Source organism: Leuciscus leuciscus (genome assembly GCF_965113295.1).
Source record: "Leuciscus leuciscus genome assembly, chromosome: 15".
In the NCBI taxonomy this organism is placed as follows: Eukaryota; Metazoa; Chordata; class Actinopteri; order Cypriniformes; family Leuciscidae; genus Leuciscus; species Leuciscus leuciscus.
The window spans coordinates 16,121,105-16,143,471 of NC_138739.1; the positions used below are offsets into that span (position 1 = coordinate 16,121,105).

The following is a 22,367-nucleotide window of genomic DNA, read 5'->3' on the forward strand; positions in this document are numbered from 1 at the left end:
TTTTTTAGTAAGTGTATTATTTTGATTGTTTTATTAAAAAATATGATTTAATTACTTAATAGCTTTTCATTAAACTCACAATCCTCTGCAGTTCCATCATGAACCCTAGTCTGAGAAACCCTGAGGTATGTAATATTTAATGCACTTCACGTTGTTGATAATAAAGAATTGAATACATTTTCTTTCTATTTGTACTTTTATATTAATATGGTACAAGATCCTGTTCAAATCAATGTGATAAATGAGTTAGGTCAAAAGTAATCAAAAAGTAGTCAGATTATATTACCTTAATTGTAATGTAATGGGTTTAACTACTAACTACAATTTTGTCATGTAATTTGGAATTAGTATGAATATTTTCATCAAATTCTTCCAAGAGCAAATGATCTGAGCTGCTCTTCACATTCATTTTATACCTCTATACTCTTACTGTATGACAACTACTGTGTCTATTTTTACTTCTCCTAAGGACTTTAAGAAGAAACATCGGGGGCGTTTATATATAACTGAGAATTATAAAAGTGCGACGTCTAAAGAATTTCCACTAGGTCTGTGTGATGGGTTTAAAAAGTAATCTGAGGTATTTGACATATTATCACATCTTCAACGTGGATAACGCCGGCTAATCTCAACAACAAACATCTCATGCAGAGCTTCAGGCAGCCTGAATTAAACACATTACAGACTTAAAGATCATGAAGTACAAGACAAATATTGCCATTTGATTCAGCATCACTCTATTAGCTCTATTATCGACTGGTTTTCTTGGTATAATCCTATTAAAACGAACATCACATTATAAAAAGCAGATGTTTACCTGGTCTTCATTGCTATATTCTTGTTCTCACACAGCTTCGCATGTACACAACTAATGCATGACGCTACGAGAACATCTATTGTTTTCATTGCAAGGCAGGGGCGCCACATGACAAAAGGAACTTCCTGTTGAAGTCCCCTGCTGTTAATCATCACAAGTCAGACAAATAGTGTCAATTAGCTGGGGAATTCATCAAGCTTGAAGTCGATCTCATTAGCTGGAATTTCATAAGTGGCTTGTTAATCTTCTCCTTCAAACCAAATCATTATAATTCCAATCTGACAGCCATTTTTCAAATCAACACAAAACTTTGTTCACATGCCATTTAAAGTTCAACTGCCTACAGGTTATTTAACTAAACATTGGAAATGGAATGTTGTTTAATTTTGATATAAAAATTACAAAGACAAACTTTTTTTCCAAATTATTTCTTTAAAACATGTTGTTGTTTTTTTTAAACAGATAAAACATCTGAACAGATTAAATATTTTTTTTCTTTAAAATAACATTTGAAATAACATTTTTCTTTGAAACAACAGGTGAAACATTCACAATAAGACCAGAAACATATTTTAACCAAGTAAATTGTGAATTTTGACTTTAAATTAGACGTTAAAAAACTCAAAAGTGAAAACAGTGTTTAAAGGGATACTTCACCGATTAGCATTAAGCTTTGTATCAGTAGAAACCTGGTAGTATTTTCGAATGACCGTGCTTCCCTCCCTCATTTCCCCCTGAGACGAGAGACCTCAGATGATGCAAAAATCATCATTTAGCGTCATCAGAGGCTTTTTTGTCCAGAGGCGAGAGACTACAGCCAGTAGTAGGAACTAGTTCCACATGTTTTCAACCCGCACATAGGTTGGGCTGTACATCCCAAAAGCAATTTAGCACCATTTCAACGGAAAAAATGCTAGTATTTAAATTAATTTATCAACTAACTCGTCACAGATACTCACGATAAAACGCCGTCTTTTCAGTTTCGAGTCAACTAGTAGCCTAGTTGTATCATTTCTTCCGATACTGCCCTCTGTAACCGGTAGGCGTGGCTTGGGAGTGGCCTCGTAGGGCAGCGAAGCAAGTGCATTCTGGGAGTTGTTGTCTTTCATCCACATAAGCCAAAAATACATTTTCTGGCTTTTCTCAGTCTAGAAGGCAACAACTTCTACAATAATTTCACATTTCTACAACATAAATGACACAATTTAAATACACATTCTTTACAGTGGTGAAATATCCCTTTAACAACAACAATTTCAGTCTGTTCAAAGCTATCATATATTCCATTGTACTTTTATGGTGCTTTCATGACATTTTTTAAAGTTTGGTGAAAAAAAATATATTTTAAGAGCATTAGAAGAAAGATTGACACACAACACAACCGTGACAAGTTTTTTTCCCCAACTCACTATACTTTCTCGCTCTCTCTGCTCTCGATAAAAGTGGCAAACAGCCAGAACTAAATTGAAAACCTGTTCCTCGGACATGATCCTGTGAGGATTTCCTACCAGCTTCTCCCAGAAACACTGTTAGCACCTCACAAAACCAGGAGGATTTAGGCGATGACAGGTGGTCTGGTTCAGGTTAAGGTTAATATCATTATTATTTGCAGCAATATCCTCTGGTTCCTTAAGCGTAGGAGTGACCACTGCTAACCAGAGAACCTGCTACCCTCACCTTTTATATCTGGCTTTGCTAATAACAGAAGGACAGCTCTGTTAGGTGGACCACAGCTCAAGGTTAACTCAATTTAAGACCACCGGCTTCACCATCTCTCCTTTGACGGCTGGATATTTTCAGACTCTAAGTAAGCACACATCGAGATCTGGCACAGACCTGCAGTCCGTGATTTATTCACCTTTAGAGAATATTGAATTTCGACCGGCAGCCTGTTACAGCTCTCTTATTAAATGCCTGCTGGGAGCAGTTCGCTTAGCGCTCGTACGAGCGAGGCCTACCTGTGAGCGTGAGTAGAGCACTATTACTCTCTGTTAGACTCAAAATATGCTTATTTACAAAGCGGAGAGACACTGGAGTTCAAAATTAGTGTCTTTGCATCAACACTGATAGCTTAGCATGTAGCTATGTTTCATTAGAAAGCCTTGAGGTCATCCAAAGATTTATTTTCCAGTCAAATACTTAGCCTTTTGGAGGCCAATGGCTAATGACAGACATTATGTAGTCGCCTAGAATGAAAGTTAATTTGCATATATGAGTGATTTACTTGCATTGTAGAGGGTTGTGAAATGTTACGTTTAAATACACAAATCCATTATCTTATCTATTTGACATTAGGGTTAAATGGTTTTACAGAGAAGATGTGGGAATCTCTTTTTTCACACCATAAATCAAAATTATAAAAGCCCATTTCCACCATTTAAACAAAAGAAAATCATTCTCCTGTGAATCATAATTGACATAAAAAGTAAGACAAATGCTAGTAAATGTAAATTACATTAAAAGTAAAAATTATGACATTTTAAGTCGAAATTCTAAGATTAAAAATGTGAAATTATGATTTATTTATTTAAAAAAAATTAAAGTCAAAATGATGTCTTAGTCAAAATTAAGCGATAAGCCAATTATGAGATAAAAAGTTAATTATGAGATTAAAAAAATAGAAATTATAAGATCAAAAAGCTGAAATTTTGACATAAAAATCTAAATTATAAGATTAAAAAGTCAGAATTATGATAAAAAGTCATAATTATGAATAAAAAAATATTTCTTTTTATGTCATAATTATGATTTACCTGAGCATATTTTGTTTTCTAATGTGGCAAAAAAAATAAAAAAAAAATATATATATATATATATACTGTTAATAACCAGATTTTCAGATAAGGTGTAATAAAATAAATTCTTATTTCGGATGTTTTCTTCACTCACCTGAAAGAATACATGTTATTAGAGGCAAAATATAATATAATATATAATAGGCCAAAATATCAAATTTTACCAGTGCATCAAAACACAATAGTTTTGCCTGTAGTGTCTTAATACAAGTCACTGAGAGAAGGTTCATGGTTCAAGCCATGGTCACATGGTTCTTCGAGGCTCCTGCACCTTCCCCTGATCTTGCTAACTTGCTAACTTCATTCAGACTCACATCTTGATGACGCCATCAGGAAGCGGATGCCGCCAGAAATTCGAACAACTTAGTTAAGAGGGTGCTGTGTCTACTCCCTCGGCAGCTGTTCTGCGTGTGTGTGTGTGTGTGTGTGTGTGTGTGTGTGTGTGTGTGTGTGTGTGTGTGTGTATAAAGTTTTAATGTTGTCCTGCCAGAACTCCCTAAAGTAATCAGCGTGAAGCTCTGTAAGTGGGGTTGGGAAAGGCGCAACTGGATTATGGGCCATAAGCACTTTAATTTTCCAAAGATGGTATAACAAATGACAGAGCAACTTCCTCATCGCTCTCCCAGTGCCGCGGATGCTCAGAATAAACGTTAGTTTTCCACTAGCAGACTTACGGGAGATTACGGGAGAGGTGACACGGCTTGATTAAACGTCACGCCGTAACAAATGCACCGTTATTGCGCATTAACTCTGAGAATGAACCGTTTGGGAAGTCTTGAAAGTCCTCCAAGAGATTTAAAGTGAACAGCGGACAACAATGTGGTTATTTTATCAACATGTTTTAAATAAACCGAGTAGAGATTTCTCCAATTATGCAGTTTGGCTGCGCATTATAACAGTAAACACATGCGGCGCATGTAAACACTTTATCCGCACAAACAATTAGGATCTGCTTTTACAAAAAAAAAGCCATGCATTTCCAGGCTGATTTATGCTAGTCAGGGATAGTTTTTAAAACAGTGCTTTTTTTGCCCATACGGTATAAGTCAATGAGGTCCCATGTTGGTTTTGGACCCCATTGACTTTCATTGTACAGACAAAAAATTTAAAAAGCTTCAATGGTCATTTTACTCAGGATCTTTGTTGTCTTTCTTGACTTTGTCCATTGCTGATTGTTAGAAATATAATTTTCTTATCTCAGCTCTCTCTAGGAGAACACATGTCCTGCCTGCACATTCCTTTGCATTTATGTAATTCAAACATTTATGCAAGTTAAACATCTGTTTCATATTAAGAAGCAGCCCATTGTAGAAAGGGGGAGAAAGGGTCCTATTCTTTTCTATGTATTGTATATTACAAAAGCCTTTTGGACCGCAAGGCAAGGAAGGAGATCTGACCGGATATTTACCATTTATAGGATTGTTGTATAAGTATATCTGAGATGATATGATGTCATTTATGATCTTATTGGTTTAAGTCGTGATACTCCCTATACATTTTCAGTATATTCTTTGTCTAGAACAATGGGAAGATAAGCTATTTTCTGAGCTTCCCAGGCTGGTCTTTTCTTTTCTTTTTGTTTTATTCATTCATTACACCAAATAAAGGACGGAGAGAAAAAGGCACTTTTCGTTTTGGAGGAATTCGTTTTCTTACACTGATGTTTGAAGTTATATAGTCAGTTCACCTTCATTTATAGAGTGCTTTTAACAATATGTAATGTGTTCTGGCCGTTCATTTGCACGACAACAGTGTTTGGTGGCCTGAGAGCACAAACATTGAAATAGGTTCCAAGGTTTAAGTTTTGGAAAATTTTAAAAACGTTATCATCTTCATGTAAACTTCAAACACGTGAATCTCTGAAAACGGTGATGGCGTGTACATGCATATCACGTGTTTAATTTATAGGTATGCGTATTTGAATGTATATGTGCACAGGCGTGTATTCTTTACTAATTGACATCACCAAATTACTTGTCCGGCCTGCATAATACAGAATTTTTATATAGAGAAAATTAATATTAGGTTAGCTGTTTAATTTTGCTTGTTCAGCTGGCTAATAGTCTGCTGGGAAACCAGCACACCATCATACTGAGGGGACTAGTATCCAAAACACAACACACTTGGTTAGTTTTCATGCAGCTTAACTCTGAAACCACACAGTCTGTCAACAAACGACCCTTTAGTCATGAAACCGTCCTTCCACCGGCTCTCTTTAACTCTCCCAGAATTAATGTTGGCGTTTCCAGGCTGTGAAGTGGCACAAAGCATCACAGCATTTCCCTGACGCAAAGGCGCGAAATGACAGGGAGCCGGTGAGCATAGCTGGGCCTGTATATCAACAGTGAACCGGCGTGGTTTCACAAACAGTGCTAATTACATGGGGATAAATCCTTGTTTATCACATGGCTTATGAGACACGAGTTAATTGCTTCCGCTTGTCAGCCCTCCAATCCCTCTGAAGCCCCTCGGCTCCTGGTCGCTACGCCTCGTCTCTTTCCGCAACAGACACACGACCAGTTTCTCGCCGCATGGCAACAGGAAGTTACACGGACCACAACTGCTTTTTACACACCAAATGGTTGTTTGAAATGCCAGAGGTCTGCAACCAGTCAGACAAGACGTATTTGCATATTGAAAATATTAGAAAAATAATATTGACTTATTAAATTCTAGGGGCAAGTGCTTCAGAATAGCATAGTCACTCTAAGAATTGAACGTTTCATAAAGGGGTTTTCACAGCGATGCCATAGAAGAACCATTTTTGGTTCCCCAAAGAACCTTTCTGTTAAGAGAACTATTTTTTTTCTTAGTGTAAAGAACATTTAAAAAATCTAAAGAATCTTCTTCCGCTATAAAGAACCTTTTGTGCTGTGGAAAAGTTTCCATGGATGTAAAAGGTTCTTCATGGAACCACCGATGCCAATAAAGAACCTTTATTATTAAAGGGATAGTTCGGCCAAAAATGATATTAAACCCATGATTTACTCACCCTCAAGCCGTTCGAGATGCATATGTCAATCATTTTTCAGACGAACACATTTTCAGTTATTTTAGAAAATGTCTTAGATCTTTCAGTGGTTATAATGTCAAGTTATGGGGTCCACCTCCTTCAAGTCCCAAAAATGTGCATGCATCCTTCACAAAAGTAATCCATCCGGCTCCAGGGGGTTCTCCGCGCGTTCACGGGAGATGGATGCCGGCGTATGACGTAGGGCGTAGCGTAGCGTTCGTTACGGTTCCTACGCTACGTCATACGCCGGCATCCATCTCCCGTGAACGCGCGTTGACCGTTGCCGGAAACCAGTTATTTTCATTTATAAAGTTTTAAATATGTATATTTTTACGACAAAACCGCACGGATTACCCTCAGAAGGCCTTCGTTTATCCCCCTGGAGCCGGATGGATTACTTTTGTGAAGGATGCATGCACATTTTTGGGACTTGAAGGAGGTGGACCCCATAACTTGACATTATAACCACTGAAAGATCTAAGACATTTTCTAAAACAACTGAAAATGTGTTCGTCTTAAAAATTATTGACATATGCATCTCGAACGGCTTGAGGGTGAGTAAATCATGGGTTTAATATCATTTTTGGCCGAACTACCCCTTTAAGAGTGTTCAAAACTATTTCTGCACAATGTAGTATGTCCACACTATGCACATTTTCGATATTTGCATGTAGAGTGCAATGGATTCTAAACTACAACCAGAAGTAGTTGCAACTGCAATTTTTTGCGTCGCCATCTTGCCTTGTTATTTTGCACGTTAATAAATATTTCTGAAATGATAACTGAAACAGCATCAACAACAAATGTAACTTACATAATGTGATGCGCATCAGAGGTAAAATAATTAAGGGCGGGACTCAATTTCATCTAGAATTTGATTGGATTGTGAAAAGTGGCTGTTGATATGATTGGTTAAAAACCTTTCTTCCGCCCAATTGGCCTTTATTATGTCTAATTTTAGTGGGCGAATAAATTTATTTATTTTTTTGATTAAATATATTTATGTCATGCTGATAATTTAGAGAAATGTGCATATCAAATATAATACAGTAGGCTTTATATGGTTAAGTAAACAGGAAACATTCACAGCTCAATTCAACAACCACTCTTAGAAAAAAAGGTTTATTGGGGTTCTAAACTCAACTTTAAAGAAATCTTTATGCGTAAAAGTTTCTATAAGGAGAAATGTCTTAAATGATTGCATAATACTTTCATGTTTTAAAGGTTATTTCAATTTTCGTTTTTCGTGATAAAGTATGTTTACGAGATGCTTAATTTAAAACATGTAATTAAAATGAATTAATTAACACTAATTACTAAATAATTAAAACTATATTCCATGATGTGACCTCATAAAAGGTTCTATATATGATGCGTCTGAAGGAACCCTTAAAAGGATCATAATATAACTTTTTCTTCTAAGAGTGTAGAAATAAAACTGTGTTAGCATGTTAAAAACAATGTCGACGAGAAGATTTCAGGTGCTGTTTTGGAAAGCCCCCAGCAGTGTGTAATGTGAGAACATGCTGACGGGCGAGGGTCGCGCTCGCGATTCTTGTGCTGGAAAATTGAGATTGTTCTAGTGACATTCTAATATGTTGTACAGCGGTTCTCTCTTACTGAGCCTCAGGCAAAACAGAACGCTGGATCGATAGTCCAAAAATATCCTGCCAGCGCAGTATACAGGGAATTGCTTTTTTTCCCCGGTGAAGTCGAATTATGTGCATAGATGTGTTTGTAAGAATGTGTTCAGGTGGACGTGTTCACGTCACGCGGATCTTTGGCCGCACTGATTCAAAGCTGCAAAGGCATTTTGTAACAGCTCAGACTGATGGAGGGAATCGAACAGTGTCCTGCTGTTGTCCATCAGTTCTGAGACATGCACAGAAGAAGAGAAATAGATGCTGATGATGGTATGAAAACGGACTTCACATCTCATGGTCCTGTTTCCCTGGATTTCCCTGTATGCCTATGTCTTGAATTCTGTTGCTATCTTGATTTGCCCTGTGGTTTTGACCTTCTGCCTGTTATTTGGATTATGATTATGGATAGCCCGAATAAATTTGGATCTTCAACCTGTGATTCAGAGCAGTTTGTAAAAGCATCAAACTTCCAGCAGCGTATTGAATTTTGTGGTGGCCAATCAGATGGCTCTACCACTGCAATAGAGTTCCTATTCTAGTAGCTGGATATAAACATGTCAACATGTTTATATCCATGTTGACTTTATCTAACTTGTTCGGTAAGACCTGAACAAACTGTTGCTCTGTCATGGCAGTAGTTGAGCTGAAAAAGAAAACCACTGAAAACGCACTCGAGTTGAGTTACAAATTGCATTTTAATCAATTTCAAAACACAACATGACGGGCATTTGAGCTAGCGTAGCAAAAGCCTTTCCGCTCACGTACTTGCATAGAGAATTATTAGGGTCTTAAAGACCCCAGACTTTCTCTCAAGCTTGAACATGCAATCTGTCCTCTTTCTGTCTCTGCACGCTCAAAGTCATTTCACATATTCTCTTTCCCTTTTATTCTCAGAACTTTTCAATATTCAAAGCTGCTCCATCAAGGCCGCCGGCATTAAGTATTCACCTGTTAAATATATTCAGCTCGGCATGTGGAAAGAATAGAACTGATTTAGCACTAAAATTAGCAGAAATTAACATAGGTGTAAGTTAATTGTGTGTCAGCAAACAATTAAATAAATAAATTGAAATGCTCTGGGTGTTTAACCTCACCACAAAGACACGTCTGAAACAGAGACAAAATCTGAAAGAAATGCAGATCAACTGATCTCATCTCAGCCTTATGAAGATTACACAGATCTAACGTTCTTTGAGGAGGAGTCAGTGTCTTTAAAAGATCTTAAAATGAGATGAGAATAGAACTGATGAGAATTAGATGATCCAAATGTCACTCACTGACAATCAGATTCTTCCAGGTCGGGTGTCAACTACAATACTGAACACAGCACTGTAGATAGTGTACAGTTTCTACTATTTAAAATATATATATAGCATGCAGTATAGAGACAAATGTTTCAAATTATGATAATCACAGTAATCACATGACCTCACTACACTGCACTACTTAATAATAAATACAGAATCACTATTACTGTCATTACTGTCGAAGATAAGAAAACTGCAGAATCTAATCGTTAAGTTAAAATTTTATTAACATAAAACTCCAAACAAACTAATAATCAACATGAACAACCAAGTAAAAGCGACGAGAACAGACAATAAACTGAAAGAAACACAGAGCTTAAATACACAAACAAACCAATCAACGAAATGAAAAACAGGTGCACATAAAAACCAAATGAACGAGAAACACAGGAAACTGAACAAAAACGTGTCGAACCCATTCAAAACATAAACAAACAGACAATACCCGTAACAATTACTGGTACTCATTCTTATGGTTGCAGTTTTTCAAAAAATAATTTCACCAAGCAGACAATTAATAAAAGGTGGGGGGATGGGATGGGATACAGATACTGTACTCTTATATAAGTGTATCTGCAATCATTAACATATAACGCTGCTCAGATGTGACAGACTACGATAAGCTCAGGGCATATTAAATTTAAGAGCATCACTTTTGCTTTGCTTGTGAATGTGAAGTGATCGTCAGTGAAGCTTCTCTAATAGACTCAATGGAGCTGTGATGACATCTGCTAATGAATCCCAGAGAGAATAAAGCAGGAAAGTTCTGCCTGTCACGCCACAATAACTATCGGCCTGAGCTGTCACTGCATCTTACTCGAGGCCACATCAAGAGCAGTGTTAGATCTTCAAACAACAGCATGAATACTGGTTGCATCCCAATTCGCATACTTGAGAACAAAAATACATACTTTACAAGTAACAAGAACATAAGTTTTGAGCATATTGTAATGTACTGGGAGATTCTGCGACGCCATTACATAAAGCTGCAAGACTTGACATTAACACCCGCCAAATGCGGGTGGATTTCAGCAGTGGCGTGTCACTCAGTCACTCCTACTAGCCACTTTAGCCAGTTGAATTTTACATATAATAGTCTTTTAAAAAGGCATGTGAAACTATAAACTAAATGCAACGTATGTATACATAACGATACTGAAATATCTGTAACTCTTCCGACACTCATTTTCCACAGAATAAGATACACGATACCAGCTGCACTTTCTCGGTCTCTCATCTCTCCGACACCGGAATCATAAACACCTCTGATTGGCCATTGTGTTCACGCGCTCATTGGATATTGTCTGTGATTGGCTACAATGATCAACGCACGGGAGCGTTTGAAAGCACATGGAAGGGTTTGAAAGTGTTTTGAAAGCGGGAGCGTTTGAAAGCACTAGCAGACGTCTAACAGTGGACCGGTCCGCTGATAGACGCCTGCTTTCAAATGCTCCCATGTATCTGTGTTAAGCACATTTCTTAAATTTCAGTACCGACTTGGTACTGAAGTCGGTACTTTTTGACAACACTAAAGTGAACGTAAACAGTTGGGAAAGAAAACGCATGTGTAACAGAATAATGGATCCGTGCGTCAGGTCTTAAAGTGACAGCAGCCTAATATACCAGCTGCCAAATTATGAGATAATATAAAAAATATCCATATGGCAGTTTTTCCCCATAGTTTCAATGGCAAAATTGTGGCCTGTGAAAATGGAAAACCACTTGGAAAACCACTAGCCACAGCCACATAAAACAAAGAAAAGCAGCCATATAGGAGAATAGTGTGTCATGTTAAAAAATCGAATCTGATTTGAAGCTTGTGACATGTAAACGCACACATCAACCCGCACACATCAACCCGATCACTTTATTTAGCGGTCATATAAACACTGCGTTTGGATTTACCAATTGGAATGAAATCAATTTAAACAAAAGGTGTCCACACTGAAAAAAAAACGTATGTTGGATTTACATGATTTGATAGTGTACAGTCCCAAGTGAACCAATTAAGTTAAACATAATTTATTCATGTAACTTCAACCTCATGGAATTAAGTCATTTTAAGTGACTCAGTTAAGTAGTCTCAAAGTGAATTTTAAAAGGTTCTCTACTATGATTCAGGTATTCAAATTCATATATTCATTCATCCAATAAAATTTCACTTATTTTAGTGTCACACAATTGATATTCTATACTATAACCAACTATTAGCTAGCAATAGCACTTGTTAGCATCTTGCTAATGTAAATGCTAAGATTTACATGCTCCTTCAGTTAAAACATTTAAACGATGTTGAATCAGTCCACAGCCTAACAAATACTCCACTCTTCTGTAATTTAAATGGTTCTAATAATTCCAATGTAATTGAACATTAAACAAAATACACACCATCAAGTCTTCCCCTTTTCTCATTTTCTCAAAAACACATAAAATAACACTTAATTTCAACATTTATTCTCTCTTAATTCAGCCATATGCAAAGCATGCTGGGAACTATAACAAGCACCACCCAGTTTCAGTTAATGCAACACAAATCATTCATGTAATCCAGCACAACAAGGATTAAGTAAACTTAGATTTTACATATATTTAAGCAGATCGAACACAATAAAATTAAGTGTAAAGCAATTGTGTTGCTTAAGCTCATTTTAATTAAGCAATTTAAACAAGCAGCAAAAAAATATATTTTTTCAGCATGTAAAAGTATCTATTTATACTTGATACCACAGAACGCCATTGCTTGCGTGAACAGCATAAACAAACATTTACCGGTAAAGTCATTCTGGTAATTTTATGGTAATTTACTGGGATTAATGTGTGAAAGGGGCTACTAATAATTGATACCACAAACCCCTTTTTGGTTTGCGTTTGCATGCACGCATTAAAATCAATCTAGCTAAATTCACTGCCTTAAAATTCATTTTTACCTTGCTTTTTCAGGTTATATACTTGACATTCTTCACCAACTGACTACAACCTAAAAAGCAAGCAGCAAAAGCAGTTTACAATCTGGTGTACTCTCAACTCTGTCTGTATACTGTATTCAATGTACTATGATTTGGATTTCACTTACTCTAATTTTGCATACAGTTTAGAAAGGATAGTATGCAAATTGATCATTAAGTAACATTGTTGGCTGTGTTTGTAAGCGAGGAGTTAGTAGTGGAAACTTTGCATAGATGCTCTCACAGTTCCCATGGCGATTTGGTTCCCAATTGGTTGCTATGTGCCATCTGTAGTCATATTTCCTAAGCGATGCCTTTGTAGAGGAAAAGATGTGAATGACTGACTGATGTGCTTCAGAATATTCTTCAATGCCATATAATTCACTCAGCTAACAATGAATTGTTTCAGGAAATCACAACTAAGACCTTTCAGGTGTTTCTCTTGGACAGCAGTGAGGTTAAATGGAGAGCAACTAGAGATGTTTGCTGAAATCCCCTAGCTTATGTTTCTCCTGAGAAAAAATATATCTCAATATGTGTCTCCACAAAACATCTCAACTGTGCCTAAATTTACCAAGACAACAAAATCTGCACTCAAAAGCAGAAACTCCCTCTTGTGCTTACTCCCTAAACTTGGCTCATTTTAGGCCTCTAAATGCTTATATTAACAGACCAAACCAAAATGTCAAAGGACAGGTATGTTGTTTCAATCTGGCATTGACATGCAAGTTGTTTATTCAAGGATAAACATCACACCAGAAAGCCTTCAAACGCAATATACGTCCAAAACTTAATCTAGCAAAGCGAATATTAGTCGAGCGTGACTTTTCAACGAAAATCTAAACCTGGCATCAATTATTCATTCCGTCCAAATGTGTTGTTATTGAAAAGCGATGAGACAGATTGTACTGCCAATAGAGACACTGATGTGTTCAATGAGTTCTGGATGGGCTCCGACTGCAGTCCTGAGAGAAGAATCCAAACTCTGAGCAGAACTTCTGCTTCTCTAATGGATGAACATTCGCCACAAGCACAACACATGGTGTTATCAGTTACATCGAATCAATGATGATTCACTTCTTCAGCCCTCGCCGGGGCTTTCAACACCGGAGGGGATGAAAACATTTTTCAAGTCAACGCTCTAACTCTCCTTTCTTTTTCAATGAGGCAGAATGTATACAGCTTACATTTTCAACTCCCATTAAAGCTAAAATACAGACTCAGTGATAACAGTCAAACTCTAAAACACAATAGTCAGACTTTAGAAAATCATACCGACTTAAACCTTGAGATAAAACAGATATAATTTATCTCTGTCAACAACAAAGGACGTTTTCATATTCAAAACATAACTTTTAACCTTTCACAAAGCCATCATCCTCAGAAAATCAGCTAAAAAATGAAATAAACAACAGTAAATAAATAAAGGATAAACTGCTTTTTTCTCAGACTTTCTATAAGTGTTATAGAACACTCTATAAGACAGAGTTGAGACAAACCTTATCAAATGTGATGAAACCACAACCCTAGTTCACAAATATAAAAATTCCTTAAAATTTGCATCATATCTATGAATAATAATATTCAAAATATGACCTTTAACCACTTGAAAGTAATGTTAGCAGGTCCTTAAACTTGCAATGTCTTGGTCATCATAAATTCAATAGAAAAGTTAAGAAAAAGCTAAAATAAGGAACTAAACTGTCAAATAATAACAATGGAAAAAATGCTGTTCATGGATGCAATATTCTGTTGGAATTAGCGTATGATAACATGTTTTCTGAATTAAATTTTGAAACTTAGGGCACGTTTACATGACAACAAAGTACTAAAAATGGAAACGTTTTTCCTTTGCGTTTTTTTGCGTACAGACAACAATGTTGTCAAAACGATCGCCGTTCACAAGGATCCGGGATAAAAAATACAAATGCTGTATTATTCACGCCAGGTCAGTAGTTGGCGATGTCACTTTGTGAAACGCACCTATAGACTGAACACATTTATGTGCATGACCATTTTCAGAAATTCATGACAAACAAACAAACAAAATGACAGTAGCAACAAACATTTGAAATAATTTCTGACCTTTCATTATAACTATAACAAATGTTGCTTGGTGCACTTTTTTTGTTTTTCAATATTGTTCTAAAAATATATGGCTGAGATACTGTAGTTGTGAATAGCACAAGTACGTCTGCAAGATGTCTGTTAAAGATCACTTCATCTGGAAAGTATCTACTGTTTACTAGCATCTGATAGATGTCTTTAAGATGTCAGTTTTACATACATTCTAAATCATAAACATCTTAAAGACACTTTCTAAACGTCTATTGACATCTGACAGGAAACGTCCTATAGACGTATTTGCAGATGAGCACACTCTAAAAAATACATCAAATAGATGTCTCCATGTGTGCTATCAGGGTATATCCATCAACAACAACACGCATGGATCCAATTTAGCGTTACGAATTTCTGAGTCAAAAGACAACCAATTCTGAGAAAAATCTTTGTTATCTCGTTGTACGCTTGTCATTTTCTTATAATTTTCTTATAATTTTCTCCATTTAAAATTTTTTACAGGATACAGAACTCACCTGCCGTTTAAAAGCGCGAGCAGCTCGCCCGCGTGGTACAGGTCGTTGCGCGTCACGCGGCCGAAGCGGAAAGAGTTCAGGTTGCAGAAGGTGATGGCAGGAAACGCCATCATTGGTGCTGAGATCTCGTCCAGCTTGGTGACATGAGGATACTGAAAGTAAAACTTGATGCGGTCAGCGCAAACAAGCACCAGGAACGAAAAAGACCCCAAGAAAAAGATGATCCAGAGGCACCGTTTGATGTACTGGCGTTCATAACTGAACATATGTGAGATGCCATGGAGCGTGGACCTGCTGGCAAAAACTTCAATGGGTGCGGGCTGCTCACAGTCCAGGTTATCATCAGACTCGGTTTTAATATCCATGGTTATTGAAGTTTAAAAAAATCTCTGAATGAAGCAGAAGGAGATACTTAGAAGATTGGAGGAAGTTACGCCCTCAGATGGTCAGTTGATCTTTACAAGCATGTGCATAAATGAACCTGGTAGACAGAAAGCAGTTGCAACAATCCATGCAACATCTTCACGATGTTCATCCAGCGTTTCAGCAAGTTTCTGCAGTGTAAAGTGAAATGGGACCTACTTCTACCCGATCTAAAATTACGTTTGTTGATCTAAGATGTATTCAGGTTGATTTGGTCATATTAAATCACATTTCTGACTTGAATAAAACCGTTGACGTTAGATATTACCACATTAATCGCATTTAAGCTGCTCAAATTAGTATTAAAAGAACAGTTTGAAGAAATCAACCAATAATACGAATTGTTACAGATATATTAGCTCCGATGTTCCCAGGATCTTCAATAAAATAACTCCGTAGTTGCGAGAGTATCATCAATTCATTGTCCGTCCAGTCGATTCAGCGCAAATTACAGAAAAACAAGCGTGATGATAACGCTTCCCCTTATAACTACTGTCATTTATTTGCATACATCCATACAAGGTGTTATAGACAACTGAAACGCATCGCTCGATGTAAAGAGAATGTCTTCACATCTATTCACAACACTAGACACATCCGCGGTGTCAAAACGGCTCAGATCGTGTTTCAAGCTCGATACAATAAGCGATCCGCAATCCAACTTCACCACGCGCGCTGTTAACGGCAACACAGATGCTCTCTGGATGTTGGCATCACTAAAATGTCCCCCTCTTTAATTAATGCAGCACGGCGTGCGTATCCATATCAGATAAAGTGTCGGGTTGTAAGTTATATAGTCCCCTTCCGTCCCGTCCTGTGGGTTGGTTTAGATGTAGACAGACACGTCAGGAATGAACGCTGAACGCTGCACACTGCGACGAAGCCTCCATCCAAGTGCCCTACTGTCTGTCTGAGCATCACTGTCTATATGACCCGACCATTTCTTAAAAGAGAGAGAGAGATCCGGAGAGAGAGAGAGAGAGAGAGAGAGAGAGAGAGAGAGAGAGAGAGAGAGAGAGAGAGAGATTTCGGTGTAGCCTATCATATACATCAACTATATTTTATTATAGATGTTTTATTATTAGCGTATTTTATTTATTTTTTAACCTTTTATTCTTTAATATTACACTTTTTATTAGCTATTTATTATTCAGCTACCTTGTTGTCTTTTGTTATGTTTTGTTATTTTAGGCATTAATTCACATTCACAACAAAAATACATGTTTTAGTTATTCTTATTCTTATTATGTTGCATATTTTATGCAATTTGTATTATACATCATTATTTGCATTATGCCATTATTATTATCTTTTATACCTGTATGTATAATTGATACAGTGTCTTTCACTGTCATTTACAGTGAAAGACATAGGAATAAGAATAATACAATTACTCTGTTTATTTCCTGTTGTTAGATAATGCAATAAAAAATTGCCCTCGAAGGGACAATAAATACACACTATACAGCTACGAATGTCAGAAACTAACTAAAGTGATGTGCAGTTATTATGTATATCTGAACTGACAGTCCTGCTGACCAGGAGGTGCTTGAGTGATAAATGAGCATGTACGGATAGACGGATCAGTATTATTTGAGAAACTCACAGCCGAGGGGTGAAAGGGAACCCACCCATGAAATTACACCGAGTGCATTTTAATCCAGGTTTGTGACAGTATTGGCTAACGCTGGGTGTCGCTGTCACTGACCGAATCAATAGCCGTGATGATGTGGCCCACTGATTATCAACTTTCAGAGACACGCTTAAGTGTCAGTCTGTTAATGGACTCGAATGAACTCCACAAACTGAAGCAAAACCCCATACAGGTTCAGCTGAGGTTTAAACGGTCTGTCCAGGTATGAGTCTGTTTGTGACCTGGTTCACTTTGGAGTCTATAAAAAAGGTTTAAATATGATCTGGATGTTTATTGATCCATCATGAGGATGTGGAATATGAAACCAGGCTCCTGAAGTGAGGTGAAGGGTTATTCCCGTGAGTCGCTGAATAAGTACTGTGTCATTACTGTATATCATATGTGTGCCTATGGCCTGAAACACACTCTAAGCAAGTATCAAGCTCGATTTTATGATATATAATTCCACGTTCGCTATAAATATCTCAGAATATATGTAGTATCCGCAACGCCATGTTTTTCATGGCAAACCAATTTTTAAGAAAGCCAATAAATGCAGTTTTTACTGCAACAACCTTGAATCTCCACTGATACTGTAAGATAAACGGCTTACAAGAACACATGCTATAAGATGCCGAAGGGAAAAGTTACTTCTACAAAGAAATCAGGAAACTTTCAGCGATGCAAAATGCTTATATTTAAAAGGATTTCCTGGAAACCATTAGTATAACAGCATCCATATTATTCGCATTTGAAATAAATGGCTAATGGGTCGGAAATTGCGGTTTCCACCCAAAGCATTAGAAACGTATGCAATTTGGCATGTTTCCTAATAATGTCCTGTTGTCCATGTATGGCAACTTTTGTAAAGTTTGGATATTATGATGACAAAAAACGCCAATAAAACCTTAAAATCATTCAACTCTTTCCCTGCCGTTGACATAATTTTCTGTCATTTATGACAATGCTTGCCTTCCATTTGATAGTTTTTTTTTTTTTGTAAGCAAATCCATGTTTTCACTGTTATACGGTAGAGGGCTTAGTCTTTGACCAAATTTTTTTTTGTTAAAAATTTGGCTTTTTTAATGAGACTTGTTGATTTAAAAAGAATGCATGAAGCTAGAAAAGTTTGTTGTTGTTTTGTTTAAAAGCAGAGGCTCTGTCCTTTCTTTTATTGTGTTTTCAGATATTCATACAACAAAATATACTGGAGGCCATGAAAGTTTGGATCAAACTTAATTAGGAGAGTTAATGTGATAGCACATATTCTGAACAGGTTTTGGTTTATGAGGCAACCAGGTATCTCAGATCGTCTCTGGTGAGCTGAATGGAAGTGGCCTATGCAGCTCTTCCCAGAAACATCTGTTTGCAGCTTGTTTCAGCTCCCATCATGCTCTACTTGCACCATAACGCATGTCTACAGATGCGCTGTGCGACAAATTAAATGGCTCGTGCACCAAAGCGAAGATAGGCAGGTGAGGAAGGTGACAGGATGCTGATAGCAAAAGGAAAGAGTTTCTCAATGGCATTCTGGGAGCTTTTTCCACAGAGTAGTGAAGCGGCAGCTACATGAGGACAGAAGGATGCCATGGAAGATAGACTCTAGAAATCAACTGAATCGTCAAGGGGCCGGAAATGGATTATTAAAAGCATGGTTACTCAAAACTTGTGATCTTTTACCTCAGGGAAGTTATAGAGCCATAATCTTCAGAAGAAAAAATACTGTCAGTACGCAAAATAAGCTCGAGCACTTGAGCTAAAGTGGAAAAACTGCAAGCAGAGCAGATTTAAGTTGAAGCACACTGCCAGTAAAGCAGATGTTGGAGACGTGGACTAGCAGTTAGCGTGTGTACTCCGATCAGAGTTGGGGGAAACGACTCAAAAAGTTTGACAAGCTACTCAAAATTCAAATGTATCTTTCCCTGCAAAGTCAACAATCTTGAATCTCAACTGATACTTTAAGTTAGGGTTGGATGAAACACTTTACAAGAATACATAGTTCCCAAAGAGAAAACTAACCTCAAAAAGGAAATCAGGAAACTTTCATCCATTAACATTAATGCAAAATGCTTAGACTTAAAAGGATATACTTTCTAATGGACAACATTAGTATCAAAGAGTTTATCTATTATTCATATTTGAAATAAATGGATCCTTGGTCAGAAATTGCAGTTTTTCCCTAAAGTCTATAATGGACCACACCCAAACACATTTCGGACCATTATTTGCTAAACGATTAAATGTATCAAAACTTCTTTTGATAACATTTTGTCAGGAGCATCTTAAGATGGTGCACACCAATTTCATCAAATTCTTGAGTTAAATCAGGGATTTCATTGATTTACATTGACCTAGTAACTCTAATTATCATTCCGAATCACTAACCAGTGCAAGAGTAATAGTAGTGAGTATTTATTTAAAATAGAGCCAGTTCTGAAAAACAAAAGATGTACACAAAGTCTTTGTTATGCTCCTCGCTGAGAATTCAAGCAGATGTGGCCTTTCACAGCCTGCCAGATCTCAGGGAACAGGATCTGAGATGAATGAACTCGTGTCTGGTTGGCATCCATGTGGCAATTTCTGGATTCCAAGAAGCAAAAAGGCTGTTGACCCCACTGTGTTGTAACCTCGAGCTTTGGCAAACCACAAGCCAGCAAGCATGTCCAAAAGACTGTCGTCTTGGCATTTCGATTGCAAGCCAAGTGACCAGAGTTGAGAGAATGTTGGCCGGCCCTTGAGGGATGGACAGATGGACGATTAGCTATAATGAGGTCCTGCAGGGATCAGTGTGACATGGAGCAAAGACAAGAGACTGCCCAAGGACATACTTGTCCCTGGGAGAATGGAAGCCATTTTAATATCTTTTGGTTTGGGGGAGAAATTTAAACTCAGGGAGTCTTGAATGTTCTGGACCACAAATGCCTCAACACTAAAGCTTTGTTCAGCGTACAACACTATCAAATGTGACAGATACAAGAGAGTACATTGTGTGAGATACAGTAATAAGAGAGCAAATTAACCAAACTGGTTTAGTGGTTCATTGGAGATTAATACAATTCTTGATGTTTCTTCATTGAGTTTTCAGATTAGTGTTGTGGTTTCTATTTTTTTTTTTTTTTTTTTTAAGAACCAGAATGTAGATGATCTTAAAAAAAAGAGCAAAATCCGTAAATGTTCCTTCTATCAAATCTTTATTTTATCCAATGTTGGTTCTTCTGAGGACTTTCTGGTGCGGTTGAGTGTGTGGATGTCCTAAATGACTCCCACAGGGATTTTCCACATTCAGCTCTTTGACACAACTGCTCGCTTAGTTCATGCCAGAGAAATGTTCATCTGTAGGTTAACAACCCACACGCATACATATATATAATTCATGAGTAAGAGAGTTAACTCACATAGATTTGCACTTTGAGCCACTATCGCTGTCAACAGCAGATCTGTATGGGACTTTTTAGGTTGTCCAAAAGACACCTCTTTTGTGAAATGTTGAAATGTACCCGTTTATTCCACTGTTGCAGTTTTTTTATTATTTTTTTTACAGTTGGATTGGGAAATTGGGAAGCAATTTGTGTCTTCCTCCATGTAAGTCTGATCAGAGTAATCTAGGGCTTTACCTTACGCCACTTCCAACATCCCTTTGAGAAACGTCATTAGTTTTTCACTAAAGCTGTACAAACAACACTGTAACAGTCAAAGGTTTACTCACCTTAGCTTTTTCATTATTACTTCATGCTTGTCTTGCGTTTGAAGTGCTGAGAGATGAATTATGAAGGTATTTTAATGAAATACCATGTGCACCACACATTCTGTCCTCCTGAATTGTGTTCTTGTCATTATTTCTTTCAGGTGCAGCTCCATTTCAATTTGCAACTCTTCAAGCGAGTAATTCCTAAAAGTTATAAATCAATTAATTTATTTATGTTCTGCAAATAAAATAAGACGCCTTGATGCAAAAATGAGCACTTTGTCATTGATGTTTGTGTGCAAGACAGCAGCCATTTAGAATTCAGGATCAATTTACTAACTCAATGCAAGGTAAACATTACATTTGGAACTTACCAAAGATTGGTGTTGGGATAATTGCTTGTTTTGCCAATTAAGGGTGAAATTGGTTAAATAAGAAGTTTAATCAGCAGTTTATTATGGAGAAACTACAGACAAAACTCAAAGATGCCAGTTTGTTAGTCTCTGGCTTGTCTGTCAGGAGGTCAAACTAAATAATACATGATTGGTTTTATTTTATTTTAAATATTTATCATATTTCATTTATGTAAGATTCCAAAATAGGGGCATAAATACATTTTAAATTATTACATTTTTGTTATTTTTTTACACATACACTCTAGAAAAAGTCTATAAAAATAAGGCCCATTTTTTTTAAAACGGGTTGTACATTAAATGCATTGCATTATTTTGTGTTCTCTGTAAACTTAACGAATAATGTCCTGGTCGAAAATGAACAGTACCTTTACCTTACTCGTACAGTGTCAATATTAAATACGCCTACATATGAAAGTTTAATATTAATAAAAACAAAATTCATAGAAAGTGCCATCAAATACACTGTGTCTTCACACTGTGATCTTCTCACAGGCAACTAACATTCTGAACAAGCTTCACGATCAATACGGTACAGGCCTCATTCTGTCCGACTTCACCTTTACTAGAAAAAGTGTTCAATACTCGAAATGATAACAGCCTCTGAAATAATCCACAGGTTTAGCTCAGCGTCAGTCCGCTAGCCTGTGAACGCAAACATGAGGTTAAGTTACTCCACCTTCAGTCAAAAGCGCGGGTGAATGTTGATACCTGGAGACCGAGCGGTCGAAACGCTCCAGCCAAAAATGCCACCGTTTAAATTTGATTGACATAATTCACAATGGATTCAGAGAACAAAGGTTCCCTGAATGTCAAGATTATGGAGCGGAATACACAAGCCTTTCACATCTCCCGGCCGGACGGGTGAGAAACACGTCGTCTATTACAGGATTTGAGCTGCATGTATTAATTGGTTTTCTTAATTAACACAGCATGCGCGGGCATTAATATTCACGCCTCATAAGATAGTGACGTTCCTCATTCAGCGCTAAATTATTTAGCTGCACTCGGAGCAGGAACGTGCAGGAAAATTTACATTTTGGCCGATATGTTGACAAAACTGCAATTAGGAGCTGTCTTTTTGTGTTTTTTAATG

General features: G+C 37.0%; 1 protein-coding gene across 2 annotated transcripts in view; it reads right to left on the reverse strand.

Annotated features, from left to right (window-relative positions):
* asic1b (acid-sensing (proton-gated) ion channel 1b) overlaps positions 1-16,454 on the reverse strand; it is a 204,435-nt gene extending 187,981 nt beyond the window's left edge. Inside the window, exon 1 of one of the 2 annotated variants that reach the window (XM_082139095.1) lies at positions 15,118-16,454. In XM_082139095.1, the coding sequence (XP_081995221.1) occupies positions 15,118-15,482 (365 nt within the window). In that variant the 5' untranslated portion in view covers positions 15,483-16,454. Of the gene's footprint in view, positions 1-817; positions 897-15,117 lie in introns of those variants that run through there. The other variant, XM_082139096.1, reaches the window with a different exon arrangement.
* Between the last annotated feature and the right edge of the window lie 5,913 nt (positions 16,455-22,367).